At 51.1% G+C, this 21692-nt stretch overlaps 2 protein-coding genes, 1 long non-coding RNA gene and 1 pseudogene across 4 annotated transcripts; 3 read left to right on the forward strand and 1 right to left on the reverse strand.

Moving 5' to 3' along the window:
- Positions 1–913: 913 nt before the first annotated feature.
- LOC309650595 (small ubiquitin-related modifier 2 pseudogene) lies at positions 914–1864 on the forward strand (annotated as a pseudogene). Its single transcript has one exon. The product of its transcript is annotated as a small ubiquitin-related modifier 2 pseudogene (transcript).
- Positions 1865–1908: 44 nt separating this feature from the next.
- Positions 1909–9220, forward strand: LOC309650566 (testis-expressed protein 19.2-like). Its single transcript, XM_082442154.1, is given in 3 exon segments — positions 1909–3794; positions 4848–5648; positions 5650–9220. Coding segments are annotated over 2 exon segments (1056 nt in total). The 5' UTR covers positions 1909–3794; positions 4848–5120; the 3' UTR covers positions 6178–9220.
- Positions 9221–9335: 115 nt separating this feature from the next.
- LOC309650619 lies at positions 9336–13817 on the reverse strand. Its single transcript, XR_014257647.1, has 2 exons — positions 13135–13817; positions 9336–11768 (listed from the first exon to the last, which is right to left on the reverse strand). It is a non-coding gene; the product is annotated as an uncharacterized lncRNA (long non-coding RNA).
- Positions 13818–14710: 893 nt separating this feature from the next.
- UTS2R (urotensin 2 receptor) lies at positions 14711–21416 on the forward strand. Its single transcript, XM_082442100.1, is given in 3 exon segments — positions 14711–15159; positions 17526–18698; positions 18700–21416. Coding segments are annotated over 2 exon segments (1368 nt in total). The 5' UTR covers positions 14711–15159; positions 17526–17609; the 3' UTR covers positions 18979–21416.
- Positions 21417–21692: the final 276 nt, after the last annotated feature.

Genomic DNA, 21692 nt, shown 5'->3' on the forward strand with positions numbered 1-21692 from the left:
AACTTGGAAGCAGCCAAGATGTCCTTCAGTAAGTGAATGGATAAATAAGCTGTGGTCCATCCCAACAATGGAATTTTCAGCGCTAAAAAGAAATGAGTTATCAAACCATGAAAATACATGGAGGAAACTTAAATGCATATTACTAAGTGAAGGAAGCCAATCTGAGAAGGCTACATATTGTATGATTCCAACTATAAGGCATTCTGGAAAAGGCAAAACTATGGAGAAAAAAATATCAGTGGTTGTCAGGGATGAGGATAGGGAGAGATGAATAGCGAGAACGCAGAGGATTTTCAGGGCAGTGAAACTACCATGTATGTTATTATAAAGGTGGATATATGTCATTAAACTTTTGTCCAAATCCATAGATTGAACAACACTAAAAGTGAACCCTAATGTAAACTGGACATTGAGTGATACTAGTGTGTCACTATAGGTTCACTGATGGTTACAAATGTACCATCTGGTGCAGAGTTTGACAGGGAGGCTGTGCCTGTGTGGGGCAGGGGGAATATAAGAACTATCTGTAGTTTCTCCTCAGTTTTGCTGTGAACACAAAACTGCTCTAAAAACAGTGCCTCACAAAAAAAGAAAAGTACAGACCAATATCTCTGATGAATATAGATGCAAAAATCCTCAACAAAATACCAGCAAACAGAATCCAACAACACATTAAAAGGATCATACACCATGATCAAGCGAGATCCCAGTAAGGCAAGGATTTTTCAGTATACGCGAATCAATCAATGTGATACACCACATTAACAAACTGAAGAATAAAAACCATATGATCATCTCAGTAGATGCAGAAAAAGCTTTTGACAAAATTCAATATCCATTTATGATAAAAACTCTCCAGAAAGTGGGCATGGAGGGAAACTACCTCAACATAATAAAGGCCATATACGCTTCTGCCGCTCCTGGTGCTGCTTGTGTGCTCGTTCGGTGCGGACCTGGTACCTCTTTTGTGAAGCGGCAGCTGAGGAGACTCCGGCGCTCTCCATGGCCGACGAAAAGCCCAAGGAAGGAGTCAAGACTGAGAACAACGATCATATTAATTTGAAGATGGCGGGGCAGGATGGTTCTGTGGTGCAGTTTAAGATTAAGAGGCATACACCACTTAGTAAACTAATGAAAGCCTATTGTGAACGACAGGGTTTGTCAATGAGGCAGATCAGATTCCGATTTGACGGGCAGCCAATCAATGAAACAGACACACCTGCACAGTTGGAAATGGAGGATGAAGATACAATTGATGTGTTCCAGCAGCAGACAGGAGGTGTCTACTAAAAAGGGAACCTGCTACTTTACTCCAGAATTCTGTTCCTCCAGATCAAGAAGACATTCTCAATTAGAAAACCGCAATTTGGTTCCACCACATCCTGACTACTACAGTATAGTTTCTCTATTCTTCCATTTTCCCCTTCCCCATTCCTTTATTGTACATAAAGTAACTGGTGTATGTGCACAAGCATATTGCATTTTTTTTTTAACTAAATGGCCAACGCTATGTTTTGATCGACATCAAATGGAGATGGAATGGGGAAAAATACTGGTTCTGTGAAGATACCCCCTTTTCTCCATTAGTGGCATGCTCATCCGCTCTTATCTTTATATTCCAGTAAGTTATTTTGCTCTCACTGTTTAACAAAAAAAGAACAACATAAAAATTCTTGCATACCTTGTTCGATTGGAGAATTTTAATGTTTTTCATTTATCATTGTAAAACCAAGGACAATTTTATAACTTTTTTGTACGTAGCTGTTACATGTAGGGCAATCTGTCTTTAAGTAGGGATAAATTACTCTAAAAGAAATGAATCCTAGATAGTTTTCCCTTCAAGTCAAGCGTCTTGTTGTTTAAATAAACTTCTTGTTTAAAATGAAAATAAATAAATAAATAAATAAAGGCCATATACGACAAACGCACAGCAAATATCATTCTCAATGGTGAAAAACTGAAAGCATTTCCTCTAAGATCAGGAACAAGATAAGGATGTCCACTCTTGCTGCTGTTATTCAACATAGTTTTGGAAGTCCTAGCCATGGCAATCAGAGAAGAAGAAATAAAAGGAATCCAAATTGGAAAAGAAGAAGTAAAACTGTCACTGTTTGCAGATGCCATGATACTATACATAGAAAATCCTAAAGATGTCACCAGAAAACTGCTAGAGCTAATCAATGAATTTGGTAAAGTTGCAGGATACAAAATTAATGCACAGAAATCTCTTGCATTCCTATACACTAGCAATGAAATATCAGAAAGAGAAATTAAGGAAACAATCCCATTTACCATTGCAACAAAAAGAATAAAATACCTAGGAATAAACCTACCTAAGGGGCAAAAGACAACTATAAGATACTGATGAAAGAAATCAAAGATGACACAAACAGATGGAGAGATATACCATGTTCTTGGATTGGAAGAATCAATATTGTGAAAATGACTAGACTACCCAAAGCAACCTATAGATTCAATGCAATCCCTATCAGACTACCAATGGCATTCTTCACAGAATTAGAACAAAAAATTTTACAATTTGTAAAAATTGTGTATATAATAGTTTGCATCTGCTAATCCCAAACTCCCAATCCTTCCCTCCCACATCCGCCATCCCCCTTGGCAACCACAAGTCTGTTCCCTATGTCTGTGAACCTGTTTCTGTTTTGTAGATATGTTCATTTGTGTCGTGTTTTAGATTCCACATATAAGTGATATCATATGGTATTTGTCTTTCTCTTTCTGACTTCGCTTAGTGTGATAATCTCTAGTTGCATCCATGTTGCTGCAAATGGCATTATTTTGTTCTTTTTTATGGCCGAGTAATAATCCATTGTATATATACATACCACATCTTCTTTATCCATTCACCTGTCAATGGACATTTAGGTTGTTTCCATGTCTTGACTATTGTGAATAGTGCTGCTATGAACATTGGGGTGTGTGTATATTTCTGAATTATAGTTTTCTCTGGATATAAGCTGGATCATATGGCAACTCTGTTTTTAGTTATTTGAGGAACCTCCACGCTTTCTCCATAGTTGCTGCACCAATTTACATTCCCACCAACAATGTAGGAGGTTTCCATTTTCTCCACACTCTCTCCAGCGTTTATTTATTACTTGTATTATTATTTGTAGATAAAGAGCCTTTATTTTAAAAGTGAAAAGCCAAAGAGACAGAAATGTGCTTAAAACGTAAATAATTGGCAATCGATCAGTTTCTGAAATTCATAAAGAAACTTTAATCAAGAGATACAAAGAAGGAATCCATTTTAACCACAGAAGGACAGGACCCGTGACCAGGTAGGTCACCCAAGGGACCCATGAAGGGACAATGACCATAAGAGATATGCTTGCCCACACAATTTCAGAAACCTGCAGAATGAAACACTGATGGGAACAGTCTTCTCAGCCCTCAGAGGAGCAAATATCACAGGCACAATCACCTTGGGGACAGGGTTGGGGGAACAGGCATGCCGTCCCCTGGGGGCTGCACAGGCTCTCCTGCGGGGGAGGGGGATGACTCAGTAGTTTCATTTCCTGGTGGGCTGAGGCTCATGGGAGATATGCAGATGAGCCCAGAGCACTATGGGAAATGGCCCTTTATATGCCCAGGCGGGCTCTGTCCCTTCCTTTCCCCCCAGGTGCCCACAGGAGGGAGGCACCAGGCCAGGAGAGAGCCCCTCGGACTGAGGAGAGGGCCTGGGGCCTGCGGGCTGGTGGAGTGTGGGGCTTGGAGGCTGAAGAGCCCCCGTGGTCCAGCGTGGCCTCAGGCCAGACGGGCTAGCTCAGGTAGGGGTGGTTCTGTCAGGCTCCTTCAGGTTCTGTCAGGTTCTGTCAGATTCTATTAGATTTGGTCAGGCTCTGACTGGTTCTGACAGATTCTCTCAGGTTCTGTGAGGATCCCTCAGGTTCTGTCAGGTTCTGACAGCTCTCTCAGGTTCCATAAGGTTCTGACAGGTTCCCTCAGGTTCCATCAGGTTCCATCAGTTTCTGACAGGTTCAGTAAGGTTCCATCAAGTTCTCGCAGGTTCACTCAGGTTCTATCAGATTCTCACAGGTTCCCTCAGGTTCAGTCAGGTTCTGACAGCTTCCCTTAGGTTCTGACAGATTCTCTCAGGTTCTGACAGGCTCCCTTAGGTTCTGCCAGTTTCTCTCAGGTTCTGTCATGTTCTGACAGGTTTCTTCAGGTTCCCAGGTTCAGTCAGGTTCCAACAGCTTCTCTCAGATTCAGTGAGGTTCTGTCAGATTCGGTCAGATTTGTTCAGGTTCTGACAGGTTCCCTCAGGTTCTGACAGCTACCATCAGGTTCCGACAGTTTCTCTCAGGTTTTGTCAGGTTTAGTCAGGTTCTCTCAGGTTCTGTGAGGCTTCCTCAGGTTCTGACAGATTCTCTCAGGTTCTGTCAGGTTCCCTCAGGTTTCGTCAGGTTCTGACAGCTCTGTCAGGTTCCATAAGGTTCTGACAGGTTCTGTGAGATTTATTGAGGTTCTGACAGGTTCCCTCAGGTTCTGACAGCTTGCATCAGGTTCCGACAGTTTCCCTCAGGTTTTGTCAGGTTCAGTCAGGTTCTCTCAGTTTCCCTCAGGCTGTGACAGGTTGCCTCAGTTTCCTTCAGTTCCATCAGGCAAGGCGGACTGGGTTTGGGGATCCCTGAGGTGGGAGGGTAGGGAGTTGGATGGGGGAGAGGCTGTGTGGCCCACTGGCCCCAGATCAGCTAAACTGAGCAGAGGCAGAGCGAAAGGGCCGGGTCTGACCCCAAAGGTCCTTGCACCCAACTCGTCCCTGCGTGACCTGCTCCCACCTGCCTGCTGGGGGGCCCTAACCTCACTGCTTTCCTTTGCAGTTCCCAGAGGACAGAACACTTGCACCAGCTGAAGATAATTCCAGAAGTTTGTCCCTCCCAACCTCTGCAGGTCCCTGTTGGATTAGGACCCAGTTCATCCACCCCCCACCCCAAATCCCCACACAGGAAACACCTTTGTCCTCCTCCTGATCCACACCGTTCTCCTCCTCGTTCTCATGCCCCCTCCTCCCTGCCCCCCCAGCACTTCACTGTGCCCCCCACCTGTGGGTCAGACCCCCTAAGATCCCAGCAAGTCCTGTAGGCGGCGTGGCCATGTGCCCCCCAGTCAGCATGCGGTGTGAGGCGGAGGGCATGTCCTACCTCTACACGTCCTGGATGTACCAGCTTCAACATGGCAGCCAGCTAAGGGTCTGCTTCGCTTGCTTCAAGGCTGCCTTTCTGGACCTTAGACAGTTGCTGGAGCCGGAAGACTGGGAAGATGAAGATTGGGACCCTGAGCTGATGGACCACACTGAGGCAGGGTCTGAGCAGGGGGCATCCCTGGGGATGGGACCAAGCTGGGGGCAGGGCCAAGGGCAGCCTGCACAGGGTGGGTCTGTGGACTGGGGGTCGGGCACCCTGGCGTCAGGCCCTGTGGAGTCAGAAGAGGTGGGCCTGGACGATCACTTTGTGCCCACCGAGCTGGAGCCTCAGGATGCCACAGCCCTGGGCCTGGGTGCTGAGGATGCTGACTGGACCCAAAGCCTTCCCTGGAGATTTGGGGGACTCCCTACCTGCTCACACTGGCCAAGCCCCTCTCCTCCATGGCAGGAGGTTTTCAAAGCGGACCTGCCCCCGGCGGGAGCCCATGGTATTGGAGCTGGGCACCACCCGGGCCACGGACCCTGTTGAGGCCAAGGCCTCGTTACTGGACCTGCAGCTCATCTTTATGGTGGGCTGCTATGATGCCATCTACCTCTGGAAGATGAAGCCAGGATGGGCCCTGAGGACCCCCGACCAGTGTTGGAAACTGCTGCCGGAGCCTGATGAGGTGAGGGTGGTGAGACTCCAAGATGCACCCCAGAAGCAGGACCTGCACCGGTGGAGGCTCAGCATTCTGGAATCCTCTCCTCCAGGGCAGAATGAAGAGCTGGTCCCTGCGGACTCAGCCCTGCTTAAGAGGGGATTCACCATCCTCTCTTATTCACCCTGGACCAAGAGGGAGGCAGAGGAGGGGGACTCGGCCTCTAGGCCACAGTCCTCCACCCAAGGATGGGATCCCAGCACCAGTGGGCCCAGAGGGCCTGGGGAGAGCCTGGCTGTCATGGGAGCCTCAGCCCTGGGGGAGCTGCCACGTTTCCAGATGCTCAGCCCAGGGCCCCTGAACTGAGGAACTGAGGCCCAAGTGGTCACCATTGTCCTGGCTTCCCCAGGACATCAGAGGCTGGGAAGGACTGACCCCTCCACAGCAGCCAGGGTAGTTATTAGCAATTAGCAATTAGCAAAGGTTGGAGAGTTGGGCCTGGGGAGGAAGAATGGTGAGTAGCCCAGAGACTGAGAAACGGGACCCACCACAGCCTAAGGGGGAAGCAACACAAATGCCAATATTGGGGAGGGAAGTTTTTACCTGTCAACTGTCATGGAGTTAGGGACATGACACTGACAAGGATGTGCTGGTGTGAACAACTGCTATAGAGTGTGGCGTGGAGAGCAGGGTGCAGTGCCATGCCCCAGCCCTGCCCTGGACTTGTGGAGAGACGTTATGGGTGGGATACACACTCCCCGGCACACTCAGGAGTCTGGAGTGACAGGATCACCAGACAGTCTCTGGGGCTCCACAGGACCCTGTCAGCAGCACTGGACACTCTAGTCTGTAGCGGGAGAAGACGTGGTTTCAAATGTTGGCCATTTAATGCATTTGACAGTTTAGCTCCCGTTTCTTTGTTTTTTTAATTAAATAAAGCAATAAGAGTTTTGTGTCAAGCCCCTGTGCTGACTATCCTCAACTAGTCCTTGTGGATTGGCCTCGTTGTCTCAGTGTCTGGGTGGAGTCACTGTTACATGTTTAAATCCCCTGGGAGCAGGGGACAGAGCGGGGGAGCAGCACAGGCCAGATGAGGGTTCTGGTCAGTTTTTTGGCTCATTGTGTTCATAGGTATTTGTCACATTATAAAGAACAATACATACACACACGCCTAAAATAAGAAAGGGAATGCTTTGAACAACAATGAGAGTGTGTCATCAAATACAGATTTTAATGAATCTAAATCTGTGCCCTTGATATTAAAAAAAACAAAAACAAAAACAACTAGAGGCAGAACCATGTGCAAAGATTGCTAATAATGTTCATGACACCAGGAGTAGGGGGCAGTATGCATCAGCCTACCTATTCTCTGCACAGACTCACTGGAGAAGGAAGCTCTGGAGGTCTTGTCACCAGGGTGCTATGGGCCAGGAAAAAGCTCTTAATTGGCAGTTTCTCTTTCTTATAAACGACCAATCTGGAGGTTTCTACAATCCTCCGTTGCGGGTCTCAGCTGGCATAGCCTCCAATGATTCAAGGATGGGCTGTATCCCTTTCAGTGAAAGATGCAGATCTAAGGGTCCACTCTGGGGGGGTGGGGGGTGAGGGGGTGCTGCTGTGTTAGGTATTAACAGTAGCAATGAGATCCTTTCATCGAATTTTGGGGGCAGTCTTTTTCTCTTGTATCTTTCAGAAGTAAGTCTCCAGGTTTTAAATCATGAAGACTTCCGATGCTAATTAGATAGAGAGAAGGCATTAATGCAGCAGCCATTCGAAACATTTCATTTTAACACGATCTCATAATTCTGTGGGCATTTATCGATTTGGAATCTGTATTCGAACGTGCACCTGGCTCTTCTTCCAAATAAACTCAGCATGGTCTTGCCTTCGTTCCCTCCTCTCTCTGTTCCTCCAGGTTAAACAGTCCGTTTATTCATCACTCCAGCAAACCCTTGTTTTGGGCAGACTCTTTTTTTAATGACCCATCTGCTTTGCAGTATTGTGGGGATGTGGAGGTAAGGAGAAGGCAGCCCTGCAGCAGGATCCAAGCAAGAGCCCCAGCTCTTTGCCAAGAGGCTACAGCTGGTTCCTCAGCTCTTCTCATCTGAAAATGGGGGGAAAACATCAACTCGCAAGGTTATGGTGAAGATGAAATAAGATCCAATGTATCCTAAAATTAAACATATATTACCATACGACCCAGTGATTCTACTCCTAGCTGTATACCCTAATAATTTAAAAACGTATACACACATGCTCATAGCAGCATTATTCACAATAGCCAAAAGGTGGAAACAACCCAAAAGTCCATCAACTGACGAACGGATAAACAAACTGTGATCTAGCCGTGCAAAGGGGTATTATTCAACCATAAAAAGGAGTGAAGTTCTGATGCTGCAAGGTGGATAAATCTTGAAAACAGTGTGATAAGTAAATGAAGCCTGTCACAAAAGACCATATATCGTATGATTTCATTTATATGAAATGTCCGGAATAGGCAAATCCATAGAGACAGTAGCAGATGAGTGGTTGCCAGAGACTGAGGGAAAGGGGGAGGGGGAAATAATTGCTTAATGGATGTAGGGTCTCTTAATGGATGTAATGAAAATGTTCTGGAACTAGACAGAGGCGATACTTGCACAATTTTGTGAATGCACTACATGCCACTGAATAGTTGATTTTATGTTATGTGAATTTCACCTCAATTAAAAAAAATCAAATGTAAAAGTTGTAGCACATTGGCCCAGAGTAGGGATAACTGTCCGTTCTCTTTCCAGAGGACCTGTGAAGAACAGCCCCCAGTGTCCTCCCAGCCCCCACCCCCCGGCAATGCTGTTCCAATGTGAATTAATTCACTCTTTCCATTAAAACAGCTGCAGTGGCTTCCCTGGTGGCACAGTGGTTAAGAATCCACCTGCCAATGCAGGGGACACGGGTTCAAGCCCTGGTCCGGGAAGATCCCACATGCCGCGGAGCAACTAAGCCCGTGCGCCACAACTACTGAGCCTGTGCTCTAGAGCCCGTGCTCCGCAACAAGAGAAGCCACTGCAGTGAGAAGCCCATGCACCGCAACAAAGAAGAGCCCCCGCTCGTCGCAACTAGAGAAAGCCTGCGCGCAGCAACGAAGACCCAACTCAGCCAAAATAAATAAAATAAATAAATTTATAAAAAAATAAAAATAAATAAAACAGCTGCTGTCAGTTCTGGCCTTTAGTGGAAATGCTGGCCTTCCCACTGCATACAGTTACGTGGTGATTTTCTCTCAAATCCAAAACAGCAGCACAAACAATTACGCTTACATTCACAGGCTGGGTTCCTGTGGAGGGATGTTCCTGTCAGATGTCCCAAATAGCATTAAAAATTATTTGTCACTGTGATCAGCAAACAAAATTTAACTGGGTCCTGTATTTTATCAGTCGACGTTGCACCAGCCCCATAAGTGCAGACCTGGCGTGTGTCTGTGAGGAACTAGGCCAAGAGCACTGGACAGATCACAGGACAGAGAAAGTGGGACCCAAATGGAGGGGAGGTAGACACAGGGCATGTGGTATCCCACCTTCTGTGCTGCAGGCCCCTTCCAGAAACATCTACTGTGGTGCTGGCAGTGTTCCCAGCCCTGGGAGGGGCCACAGAGCCTTTCAGAGGGTAAGTGAGCTTGTATCTGTCAAGTTGAGAGAAAAGATAAAAGTGCAAAAAAATAGGTACAGTATGTTCCATTTACAAAAATTTTAAAGCACATTATGAATTTCACATGGAAAAGACACGATCAAAAACAAAGTTTGGCAATCCAGTCAAAAAATGGGTGGAAGACCTAAATAAACATTTCACCAAAGAAGACACACAGATGGCCAAGAGGCACATGAAAAGATGCTCAACGTCACTAATAATTAGAGAAATGCAAATCAAAGCTACAATGAGGTATCACCTCACACCAGTCAGAATGGCCATTATCAAAAAATCTAGAAATAATAAATGCTGGAAAGGGTGTGGTGAAAAGGGAACCCTCCTGCACTGTTGGCGGGAATGTAAATTGATACAACCACTATGGAAAACAGTATGGAATTTCCTTAAAAAACTAAAAATAGAACTACCATATGACCCAGCAATCCCACTACTGGGCACATACCCTGCAAAAACCATAATTCAAAAAGAGACATGTACCACAATGTTCATTGCAGCACTATTTATAATAACCAGGACATAGAAGCAACCTATGTCCATCGACAGATGAATGGATAAAGATGTGGCACATATATACAATGGAATATTACTCAGCCATAAAAGGAAATGAAATGGAGTTATTTGCAGTGAGGTGGATGGACCTAGAGTCTGTCATACGGAGTGAAGTAAGTCAGAAAGAGAAAAAAAATACTGTATGCTAACGCATATATATGGAATCTAAAAAAGGTATGGATGAACCTTTATTCCTGCAGGACAGGAATAAAGATGTAGACATAGAGAATGGACTTGAGGACACGGGGCGGGAGGGGGAAGCTGGGGCGAAGTGAGAGTAGCATTGATATATACACACTACCGAATGTAAAATAGTTAGCTAGTGGGAAGCAGCAGCATAGCACAGGGAGATCAGCTCGGTGCTTTGCGATGACCTAGAGGGGTGGGATAGGGAGGATAGGAGGGAGGCTCAAGAGGGAGGGGATATGGAGACATATGTATGCATATGGCTGATTCACTTTGTTGTACAACAGAAACTGATGCAGTATTGTGAAGCAATTATACCCCAATAAAGATCTATTAAAAAATAAAAACAAAAAAAAATTTTTAATAAATTAAAAAAAAAAAAAAACTTTGGCAGTCGCCCCAAGGTCAGGCCAGCAGTGCCTCTAGGGAGAGAGGACAATGGGAACGTGGAGGACTGGGAATGCATTATTTCCTTAAACAACCATCTGAAGCAAATATGGAAAAATACTGTCACTTGAGCTAGATGGGGGTGCCCAGGTGTGTATTATGTACTGAGTGAAGGTAAAAATGCTGCTGCTGCTGCTGCTGGTGATGATGATGATGGTGGTGGTGGTGATGGAGATGGTGATGAAGTTGATGGTGATGATGGTGGTGGCAAAGAAAGTCCCCAGGAGAGACTTCATCTCTGTTCTTCTGTAGCAACAGAGACCCCCACTCTTGGATTTTGGCTGCTGTAGAGACCCCTCCATTCGTCTGGGGGCTCAGGCACCTCACTGCTGTTTTCATGGATGAGGCTGAAGGGCCTCAGGAAGAAGGTGGTGTCCTGACCTCCTTTCCCAGGGAGGCAGGGAGGAGTGTGATGGCCATGCTAAGGGGAGAGGTGCCTCTACAGTCTGTTACTTGGACAGAATCAGGAGTTAGAGTTCACCGACACAGTGAGGACATCTGGCCTCGGCTGTACTGCTTTCAGGAAAAATCTGGAGCCCCTGGGGTTTCCGCCTTCACTCCTGCATTGACTCCCACCTTTGCCATCCCTGGAAGGGCTCTCAGGGCCTCTGCATCCAGCCTCTTCACTCAGAACGTGCAGTTTCATGGATCCTGAATTGGGGCCCTTTTCTGCAGGTCACCCAGCCTGAGTGGGCCCCTGGGACCTGGGAGGCGGCAGTGTTGGACATGCAGCACCTCTCTAAAAGGCAGAAGGCTCACGTGGCTTCCCTAGGGACACAACGTCGATTCTGAGAGAGACAGTGTTGTGTGTACTTGACATTTCTCCTCCCTCTCCTTTGCATCCAGCTTTCCCGAGCTCGGGCATTTTCAGTCGGGACGTCTCCGAACTCCATGCTGTTTCATGCCAGCTTTGCACTTCAGTCACGTGGATCGCTCAGATGCTGGAGACTCTCCGTTAATTTATAGGGGCCCGCCTCCAGCTGGAGACCTGGGCATGTTTTAATTGGTTTGATTGAGATCCTCATCCCTCCAGCTGGGTCTCAGATCTTGGGTATTTGAGACAAGGATTGGGGAAAATGTTGTTTTTGAAACTGAAATCAAGTAATAACGTTAGTAGCAGCACCAAGGGAAGAGTCTCCTGGAAAACACAGTTAGCTATTGATTGCAGAGGGGCCCTGGGCTGGTGTGGAGGTGGGGGCTGGCCGAGCAGGTGTGTCCCTTCTGGGACCTCCTTCTGGGGCAGGTGCCCCCAGCTGGGCCTCAGGCAGCCTCTGCCCATGACTGAGCCCTAGGTGGGGTTACGCCAGCCATTTCTGCCCAGCTCCGGCCTACCCCTAGTCTTTGCTCTCTTGGGAGGGGCTGGCCTAGGCTCTCAGGGGTGCATCGAGGCCTGTGCACCCCCCACCCCCATTCCTGCTCCCTCCCCTTTCTCTTTCCCAGGCATTTTTTTTGAGGGGGGTGGGACAGGGCAGTGACAGGATATGGCTCTGACAAGTCTGTGGTCAGGCTGGATGGGCACCTGTGAAGAGACTCCATGAAGCCAGATTCTGCCTATGGAAATTCATTTGCCCAGTAATTTAGTAATAGTTGGGAAAGAGTTCTTGCAGAAAAATTATCATTTCAAGACATAATGAACCCATTATATGCAGAGTGAAGCTTTAAAGTCACATTTGTGGAAAGTGGGGGCTTTATGATTATGATTTATGATTTAATGGTCCATAAAGTGAATCAGAGATGGGCAGAGTTATGTTTGCACAGAGCACAGTAGGTTTTAGGGAGGGGGGTCCACCAACCCGAGGGCAGCAGCATCAGTTTCCTGCAGGATCCCGGTCCCCTCTCCTCGCCCCTCCGACCTCTGTGGCCACTTGGATCCTCTCAGATCCAGGCTGAGGACTCTGTGCCGTAAAGGAAGGTTCTCAGGTATCTCCCTGATGGCACCCCTTGAGGGGACATACCGGCCACCAGCACCTTCGTGTCTTGCAATATCTCCCTCCTCCACCCTTGGCCTCTGTTGTTCACACTTAGGACAGCCCAGCCCCTACCCTACCGTCCATGGGCTCTGTCTAGCATGCGTGCTGGATGGGTGTCTGTCCTTCCCTCGTGGTGCAAATAAAGAGAAGGCCATGGGCTGTGTGGCCTGCAGCTCTGCAGGACATCATGACCAGGAGATGAGACCAAGTCTTCTCTGAGATGGGCAGGGAGCTGACCAACACTTAAGCAGATGCTATCCTTGGTCATCCATACATCCTGGCCTGTGGCCTTGAGGGCCTGTGTCAAGCTGGGCTGCTCAGTGACCCTGGCAGCTGGCCCTGGCTGTGTTCCTGGAGGTTTCTCTCTTAGCCTGGGCCCACCCTGGGTTACAGGGTGCTTGGACCAAAGGCAGCAGATGGGCCTGAACACCATGAGGCCGACCAGCCTGAAATACCTGCCCAGAGAGCAGGAGGATGAGAGCAAGACCTGTCCATGAGTCCACCTGTCTGCGAGCTGCGGTGGTGTGACTCAGGCACACCCCCATGCCAAGAGCATCCTGGCTCAGGGTCCCCATCTGTCAATGAGGAGTGGAGAGCAGTGCTCAGAGGGTCCCAGGCTCCCTGAAAATGGAGTCATCTGAAAAAGACCTGACAATTAATGATGGTTAGGATTTTTCAAAGAGATAAAGGAATAAATATGATCCATAAAAGGAACAGGAAATTGTGAATCAAAATAGCAGCACTAGTCACCATCACCAAAAGGGGAAAACAACCCAAGAGTCCATCACAGATGAAGGGATAAACAAATGTGGTGTGTAAACAACGGAATAGTATTCAGCCTTGAAAAAGAAGGAAACTCTGACACTTGCTACAACATGGAGGAACCTCGAAGACATCATAGTAAGTGAAAGAAGCCAGACACTAAAGAACAAAAACTGTATGATCCCACTCACAGGAGGTGGGTTCCTAGAGTAGTCAAATAAAAAATGGAGACAGAAGGAGAATAGTGGTTGCTAGGGGCTGCGGGGGTGGGATGCAGAGTTGTTTAATGGGGACAATTTCTGTTTGGGTTGATAAAAGGTTTTGGAAGTAGTGACGAGTGCACATTATGAATGTCATTAATGCCACTGGGTCGCGGCCCCGCCTCGGTGTCTCAGAACCACCACCCCCTCACTGTGTCCCCACCAGGTGCACGGGAGGGTCCAGGGCTTGATTGACGACCGCTCAGCGCTTGGGAAACTGAGGGGTGGGGTGCAGAGGGCGAAGGGAAGCAGAGACGCCCCGCGCAAGGGCTGCAACCTGCCTGGACTCGGCTTCACCCCACGGCCGAGGCGTGACCTGCCCCCTTCCCTGCGCCCCCCCCCCGCCCCCGCGCCGGCTGCCCTCCCCTCTCCCCGCGCCTCCCCAGCCGCCCCAGCGCATCCCCGCCCCCCCTCCCTCCCGCGGCCCCCCCGGGTTATTAATGCCCAGGCCGGGCGCAGGGCCGCGGCGCATTCCCAGCTGGCGGCCGGGCAGGTGGCGGCGGCGACAGGGGCCTGGGCGCGGAGAGAGGCTCTCCCGGCGGGACCGGCGGGCGGGCTCCCCTCCACCACGCGCCGCTGGGAGCCCGCACGCCCCTCCGCGCTCCCGTCCGGGACGGAGCCCTCGGGAAGGTTCCCGGAGACGCGTGGCGGCGAGGAGGACGTCCCGAGCGCGACCCCGGGGCTCGGCGCACAGACCTGATGGCCCAGTGACCGAGGTGGGCATGGGCGCTGAGAGGGTGCGGGGCGGGGGCGGGGGCCGGGACCTGGTGCGCGGGGCGCCCTCCCCGCCGGCCCGCACTGTGCCAGGTAGGATCGCAGGGCCACTGAGCCCTCCTCGCGCCTCGGGGAGGATGTGCGGCGCTTCGGGTGGCGAGCGGTGAGGTGCGCGCCGCGGGCTCGGCGAGGGCTTCGCGTCCCTCCCGGGGGCGCCCTCGGCTCGGTTCGCTGCAGCCCCTGGGGGAGGGCTCCGGAACCCTGACCCCCGGGGGCGGCGGCCGGGGAGGGAGCCTCCGGCCAGTAGGAAGGCCCCCAGCTGCCCTCGCCAGACTCGAGGCTGGGCCGGGTCCCGCGGAGAGGGGGTCTGGGGCGGCATCTCTGCACTCAGGTTCCCTTCTGCACGGAGGGCTCAGACCACGTCGGGTGGACGCCCCGAGTTTATCCGTGTTAGTGTGAACGCTGGACCTGTAGAGGGAAAAAACCTGGTGCCAGTGTTTTCCCTGCATGTGGGGAGATGGGGCGATAGAGGGGCCTCTCCTCTCAGTTCAAGTATTTCCAGTTTTAGGTCTTTTTTTCTTATGACGGCAATTTTCACACAGTACGGGTCATAGACGTGCAACTCCGTGAGTTTTTACACGTGTCTACACCTGTGTAACCACCACCACATGAGGACACAGCACAAGTCCATCCCTCAGAGTGCTCTCCAGTGCCCCCTACCAGTTGACACCCCGGCAACAGCTATCATAGAGATTTTGCCTGCTCCCAAACTTCAGGTAAATGGAATCACAGTGTACTCTTTGTGTCTGTTTTTTTTGTTTTGTTTTGTTTTTCTCAACATAGCATATTTGAGTTTCATCAAGTTGTTGACTGTAGGGTAATTCCATCTTCTTCATCATCTCAGAGCATTTTTATGGAGGGGTCACAGTTTCTTTATCCACACTACTATTCATGGACAGTTGGGTGGTTTCCAGCTCCTGCCTGCTGCGAAAATTCTCACTCTTGATTTTTGTGGACATTTGCACTCATTTCTCTTGGACACCAACCTAAGAGTGGAACTGCTGCATGAGAGGACATGCATGTGTCCAACTTTACTTTTTTTTTTTGATGGTGCCAGATTGCTTTCCACAGGGGCTGCACCATTCTATGGCCCCTCCAGCAGTTCAGGAGTCTGGTTCCTCCACATCCTCCCAGCACTTGGGATCTGCCTTTTTGATTCCAGTCATCCTGGTGAGGGTGCAGAGGTTTTTACCCTAATCTCCTGGATGACTAATGATGTTGAGCATCCTTTCATGTGCTTCTTGGCCATTTGGACATCTTCTTTTGAGAATTTCCTATTCAAATCTCGTCTTTTTTTTTCTTCTTCCAAATGAGTCATTAGTCTTTATTGATTTGTAGTTCTTTCATATATTTTGATTACTAGTTCTTTGTCTGATATATGTCTTCTGATAATCTTTTCCTAGTCCATGGTTTACATTTTTTACTCTCTCAGTGAAGTTCTTAATTTTAATGAAATCCACTTGATGGGTCTTTTATTGCAAATATTTCTTGCTCTTTTTTTTTTTTTTTTTTGAGAAATCTTTGCCTTCCCAAGGTCATGCAGATATTCTCCTATGTTTCTTCCAGAACTTGATTAATTAATTGATTTACTCTGTTACATACAGGTGCACAGTCCATCTTGAATTATTTTCACGTGTGGTGGGAGGTAGGCATCAAGGCTCATTTTCCCCATGTGGATAAAGAGAGATTACAAGGGCTTTCCCCTCTTTACCAAACATATTTTCCTATTTGAACTTTAAAGTCAGCAGATACTACTTTTGCAATCTGAACAAAATGTATTTTTTAAAACATACAGGAGAAATAAATTGGGAGAAAGGATGCAGGGGTCAGCACGGTCTCCCTGCCCTTCACAGATGAGGAAGTGAGGAGGTCTAGGGAGGACTCCTGGTTCCATCCACTGCTGACCCCACCCCCGCGGGCTGCCTGCTGCGCTCTGGTTTTCAGAAAAGTCCAGCCAGATTCTAGGCAGCTGCTGCAAAGGGTAGCAGTGTATCCTGATTTCAGAGAAACTGGAGCACCAAAGATACTTCTCCTCAGTGCACTTTGCTAAGCATGAAGGGAAGTCCAAAAGCTAAAGGCCCTATCAAAGGCAGTCCATCAATTTGTTAAAATGTCTGCTCGTGCTCCCAACTGCAACTTCTAAATAACACACTCGATCAGTCTTCCAGTCCTCAGCTCAGTTTGGTCTATGTATCAAGGTACTTATCTTGAATTCAAAGAATGTTTTAATGTTTAAGATACTAAAGAATATAAAGACTGACAAGACACTCCGGTGAATTGTCTGAGAGAGTTGCCTGCTAGAAAAAAAGTTTTCATTACAAAATACATGCTCATTACAACAAATTCAGGCAGTAAATGCACACAGTAAAACAAGACGGTCCCTTGCAGCCCTGAGGTAACTATTATAATTTGATAAGTTGAAAATTTGAGTTGGTAAAATAAAACTCTGTGTGTTCAATTAAAAAAAAAAAAAAAAAAAAGTCCAGCCAGCCCAGAGGCCTTTGGACTTGCATTGAGGCCCAGGGTGGGGGTGCTGCTGGGGCACGCATGGGGAGCAGCTGGTCTAGGTGGTCCCCCTACATAGCTGGGGAAACAAGGCAGAGTGTTAGAGTTTTGAACGAAGAGTCCGCAAGGGGGTGTTGCAGTTGGTGAACCCCATCCCTCTGCAGGCCTCCCTAGCCCAGTGGGAACTGTGTCCTCTCACGGCCTCCTGGAAGTAGGAGGGGGTGCCTGACCTGCATCTTTTTTCTTTTTTTAATTTACTTATTAATTTATTTATTTTTGGCTGTGTTGGGTCTTCGTTTCTGTGCGAGGGCTTTCTCTAGTTGTGGCAAGCGGGGGCCACTCTTCATCGCGGTGCGCGGGCCTCTCACTATCGCGGCCTCTCTTGTTGCGGAGCACAGGCTCCAGATGCGCAGGCTCAGTAATTGTGGCTCACGGGCCTAGTTGCTCCGTGGCATGTGGGATCTTCCCAGACCAGGGCTCGAACTCATGTCCCCTGCATTAGCAGGCAGATTCTCAACCACTGCGCCACCAGGGAAGCCCCCTGACCTGCATCTTTAATGGGCATCCTCTCCCGCAGGACGAGCTTGTCATCCACAGATGCCCCTTCTCTGCCTAAAGGAGCAGCAGGCCCCAGCCCCAAGCCCAGTGTGAGGCGGCAGAGATGGCGCTGAGTCCGGAGCCATTGAGCAGGTTCCCTATGCTGGTTACGACAGGCAGCCCCATGCCCGAGCCGCCTGGCGCCCCCAATGCATCTCTCAACAGCTCGTGGGCCAGCCCAGCGGAGCCCAGCTCCCTGGAGGACCTGGTGGCCACGGGCACCATTGGGGTGGTGCTCTCGGCCATGGGCGTGGTTGGCGTGGTGGGCAACTTGTACACGCTGGCTGTCATGTGCCGCTTCCTGCACACCTCGGCCTCCATGTACGTCTACGTCATCAACCTGGCGCTGGCGGACTTGCTCTACCTGCTCAGCATCCCCTTCATCGTGGCCACCTATGTCACCAAGGCGTGGCACTTCGGCGACGTGGGCTGCCGTGTCCTCTTCAGCCTGGACTTCCTGACCATGCACGCCAGCATCTTCACCCTGACCCTCATGAGCAGTGAGCGCTATGCCGCCGTGGTGAGGCCACTGGACATGGTGCAGCGTTCCAAGGGCTACCGCAAGGTCCTGGCGCTGGGCACGTGGCTGCTGGCGCTGTTGCTGGCACTGCCCATGATGCTGGCCATCCGGCTGGTCCGCAGGGGCCACAAGAGCCTCTGCCTGCCAGCCTGGGGCCAGCGCGCCCACCGCACCTACCTGACGCTGCTCTTCGGGACCAGCATCGTGGGGCCCGGTGTGGTCATCGGGCTGCTCTACGTCCGCCTGGCCCGGGCCTACTGGCAGTCGCAGCGGGCTTCCTTCACGCAGACGCGGCGGCTACCCAACCCCAGGGTGCTCTACCTCATCCTGGGCATCGTGCTGCTCTTCTGGGCCTGCTTCCTGCCCTTCTGGCTGTGGCAGCTCCTCACCCAGTACCGCGGGACCCCGCCGCTCACGCCCCGCTCCGCCCGCATCGTCAACTACCTGACCACCTGCCTCACCTACAGCAACAGCTGCGTAAACCCCTTCCTCTACACGCTGCTCACTAAGAACTACCGCGACTACCGCCAGCGCTCGCTCCAAGGCAGGGGCGCCCACCGGCCCGTGGGTATCCACAGCTTCCCGCAGGGCCGCACCGGCTGCCAGCGCGGCTCAGGCCGCTCCCTGTCCTCCAGCAGCCAGCGGGCCAGCGAGACCATCGCGCTGTCCCAGGCGGCCCCTAGGGGGCTCTGCACCTGAGCGTCCCCAGCCTCCACGTGGGCGCTGGACTGGGGGTGGGGAGTGGCCTCCAGAGCCCAGGCCACTCCTGGACTCCCCCACTGACTGCCTCCCTTCCTCAGTCCTTTTCCAGAAAGTTCCCTGCTCTCCCTTCCCCATCACTCACTTCAGCTCCATCAGCCTAGCCACCTTCCCCGTAATGCCCAGAAGTCCCCCCTGCCCCGTCCATCTGTGAGGGTCTGTAGGAGGCTCAGGCCCAGGACCAGCTTCTGAAAACGGTGGTGAGTGGAGTCTTCACTGCAGCAGATGTGAGCGCCTACATGACGCGTGGCGGGGCACACACAGGCAGGTGACAGCGTGTAGGCACACAGGCTGCCTGCATGAGACCCTCCTCCTGGCTGGTGCATGGCCCCCTCCGCATCCCTCCCGGCTCCCATGTGGCTCCACCCCTCACAGCTTCAGCACCTGGAACAATAAACTCTGAGCTCTTCGAGCCTTGTCCTGCCGCAGCAGTGTGGGTGGGATGCCAACGGAGGCAGGACCCCTAGGACGTCCCCCCGCACTTGGATGAGCCTGTCCACCTGGCTGGGGAGGAGACACGTCCAGCCATTCGGCCTTCCTGACACGGTGGGCGGGTGCCACCAGGCCTGAGCAGGGCCCTGGATGTGGGGCCTGAGACCTGGGGCGAGGCAGGGAGCCAGCAGCCTCAACCTGCTCAGGGAGGAGGGGCAGCTGGGGCATCACTCCAGGGCAGGAACTCGGCACCTAAACTGAAACCATGAGCCAGAATTCCTCTCCCTTCGGCAGCTCACCTGCCTCTCCCTCCCCAGACCTGGGGGGGTGGGGGTCAGGCAGGGGGTGGATCGTACAACACACGTAGGGGTTTATCTCATGTGTGCAGCATCCGAGCTGGGCCTCCTGTGGACATCAAGACCACTGGGCCCTGACCGCAGAGAGCCTGCCCACAGGGAAAGGTTTTGGACCTCTCCCCACCCCTACCCCACCGTCCAGTGGCCTGTACACTCCACATTGTGGCCCCAGCTCACATCCCACAGCTGGGTCTCAGCCTTGGCTGCACATCAGACTCACCACCGACCAGGCCCCTCCTGGACCCCTTTCAAGACCCTGACAGGATCCTAACGTGTGGGCAGGTGGAGATCTACACCTCCCTCCCCGCTGGCCCCTAAGTATGGGGTCTAAGGCCACCAGTGCAACTTGGGACACCAAATGTTTTTGGAAGTAAACAGCCCAAAGTTTGTACCTTGACCAAGACCCTGGGTCTCTGCTTCCCAAATCCTGATTCCAGGATGTGTTGAGAAGGCCCCAAACTTAGAAAACTGAGACCCCCAGAAGTGGCCCTGCAGCCCCCATTCATCTGCATGTGTGAAGGTGCTCTGTGCGCTGTTTCTCGGAGTGATGCTGAAGAAGTTACATTTTTGGCTCCAAACTTAAGACCTGAGTACCCTGGTTAATGTTCCCAGGTGGGCCGGGTGAGCCTCCACCACCAGGCCTGGGACAGCTGCAGGGGCTGTCCTCTCATCTTCTGCTTGGAAGTACCCAGCCTCTGGGGAGCCTCATGATGACACCCTGAGTGTTTCAGAATGTTTAAAAATGTTAGGCAGGCTCTCACGCCTGTGCACCCACACACACAGCCACGAGGAGACTCCTGCTGGCCTACTGTGGCTTGGCCGAGCTCCCTGGATCCACCTCCCACAGCCTCTCTCTCCCCTCACCCCGGGCCCCCAGGACCTACCAGTCACGGACGGGTGATTTATGGAGGCCTAGTCTGGCTCAAGACCCACAGTCATCAGCCCATCAGGCATGGTGCCCAGCCCTTGGCAAGCTGGACAGCAGAGGGTCCCGGGGTGAGGGGCTAACCGGGGCATGGCTAGAACTGGCTCTAGCAGGTGAGGGCGACTGTTCAAATGCTACAGCTTTATTGGGGGCAGTCTCACACCATAAAACTCACCCGCTTAAAGTGCAAGTAATGATTTTCAGTGAAAAGACAGAGTTGTGCAACCATCATCACAATCCAGTCTCAGGACATCTGTCAGGCAGGGAGCTCCAGAGAAACTGACCAATAGGACAGACATAAATAATAGAAGGTTCTATGAAGGAATTGGTTCAGCGATTAAGTGGCTGGCACGTCTGAGATCCGTCAATGGGGTGGCGGGCTGGAAACTCAGGCAGCAGAAGATGCTGCAGCCTTTGGGTAGAATTCCTTCTTTCCCGGAAACCTCCAGTTTTGCTGGAAGGCCTCCAACCGCATGGAGGAGCCTCACGCGCCACATTCCGGGAACAGGCTGCACAGCGTGGGCAGAGCCGAATGTGCCCCGTTGGATGAACACGTGTCGGTTTTGGGCATCTGAGCTGCTGCCACATTTTCTGCAAATGAACAGGGCTGCCGTGGACACCCGTGTGCGCGTCTGTGTGGAGGCGTCGCTGCTCTGGAACCTCTGGACTGTTCCCGGAGGACTGCGCATCTGCCGCTCCTTCCAGCTGCCCTGCGTAAGGGCTCCTGTCCTCCTGGCCTCTCCATACTGCCCACACTGCCCTCCCACGGGGCAGGCACTGTTTTATGACAAAAGAGCAGCTGTTCTGGGTAAACTCGGATTAAGAACGGGCAGCTCCGGATGGTGACCGTCTCTCAGAGTCACGCGTCTGTGGGGCTAGGGCCACAGGCCTTGCTCAGATGGGCAGGGGCGGGGAGGGCAGTGCTGCCCGCGGGCTGTGGGGGGCAGGGGCACCCCCCTTCCCATCCTCATCACCTTGGCCTCCAACGGGAGTGAGTCCAGGTTTCCTTGCCTACAGTTCTGGCCCAGCCACCTGGGGCTTCCCCGCCTGGCAACATGTACTGAGGGAGGGGCAGCCGGCAGGGCCCCTCGAGATAAAGGGACATCATGGCCATCTTCACTATGGATCTTCTTGCTTCTACGGGTCATCGGAACC

The sequence above is a fragment of the Balaenoptera physalus genome (genome assembly GCF_965194825.1).
Source record: "Balaenoptera physalus genome assembly, chromosome: 20".
Taxonomy (NCBI): Eukaryota; Metazoa; Chordata; class Mammalia; order Artiodactyla; family Balaenopteridae; genus Balaenoptera; species Balaenoptera physalus.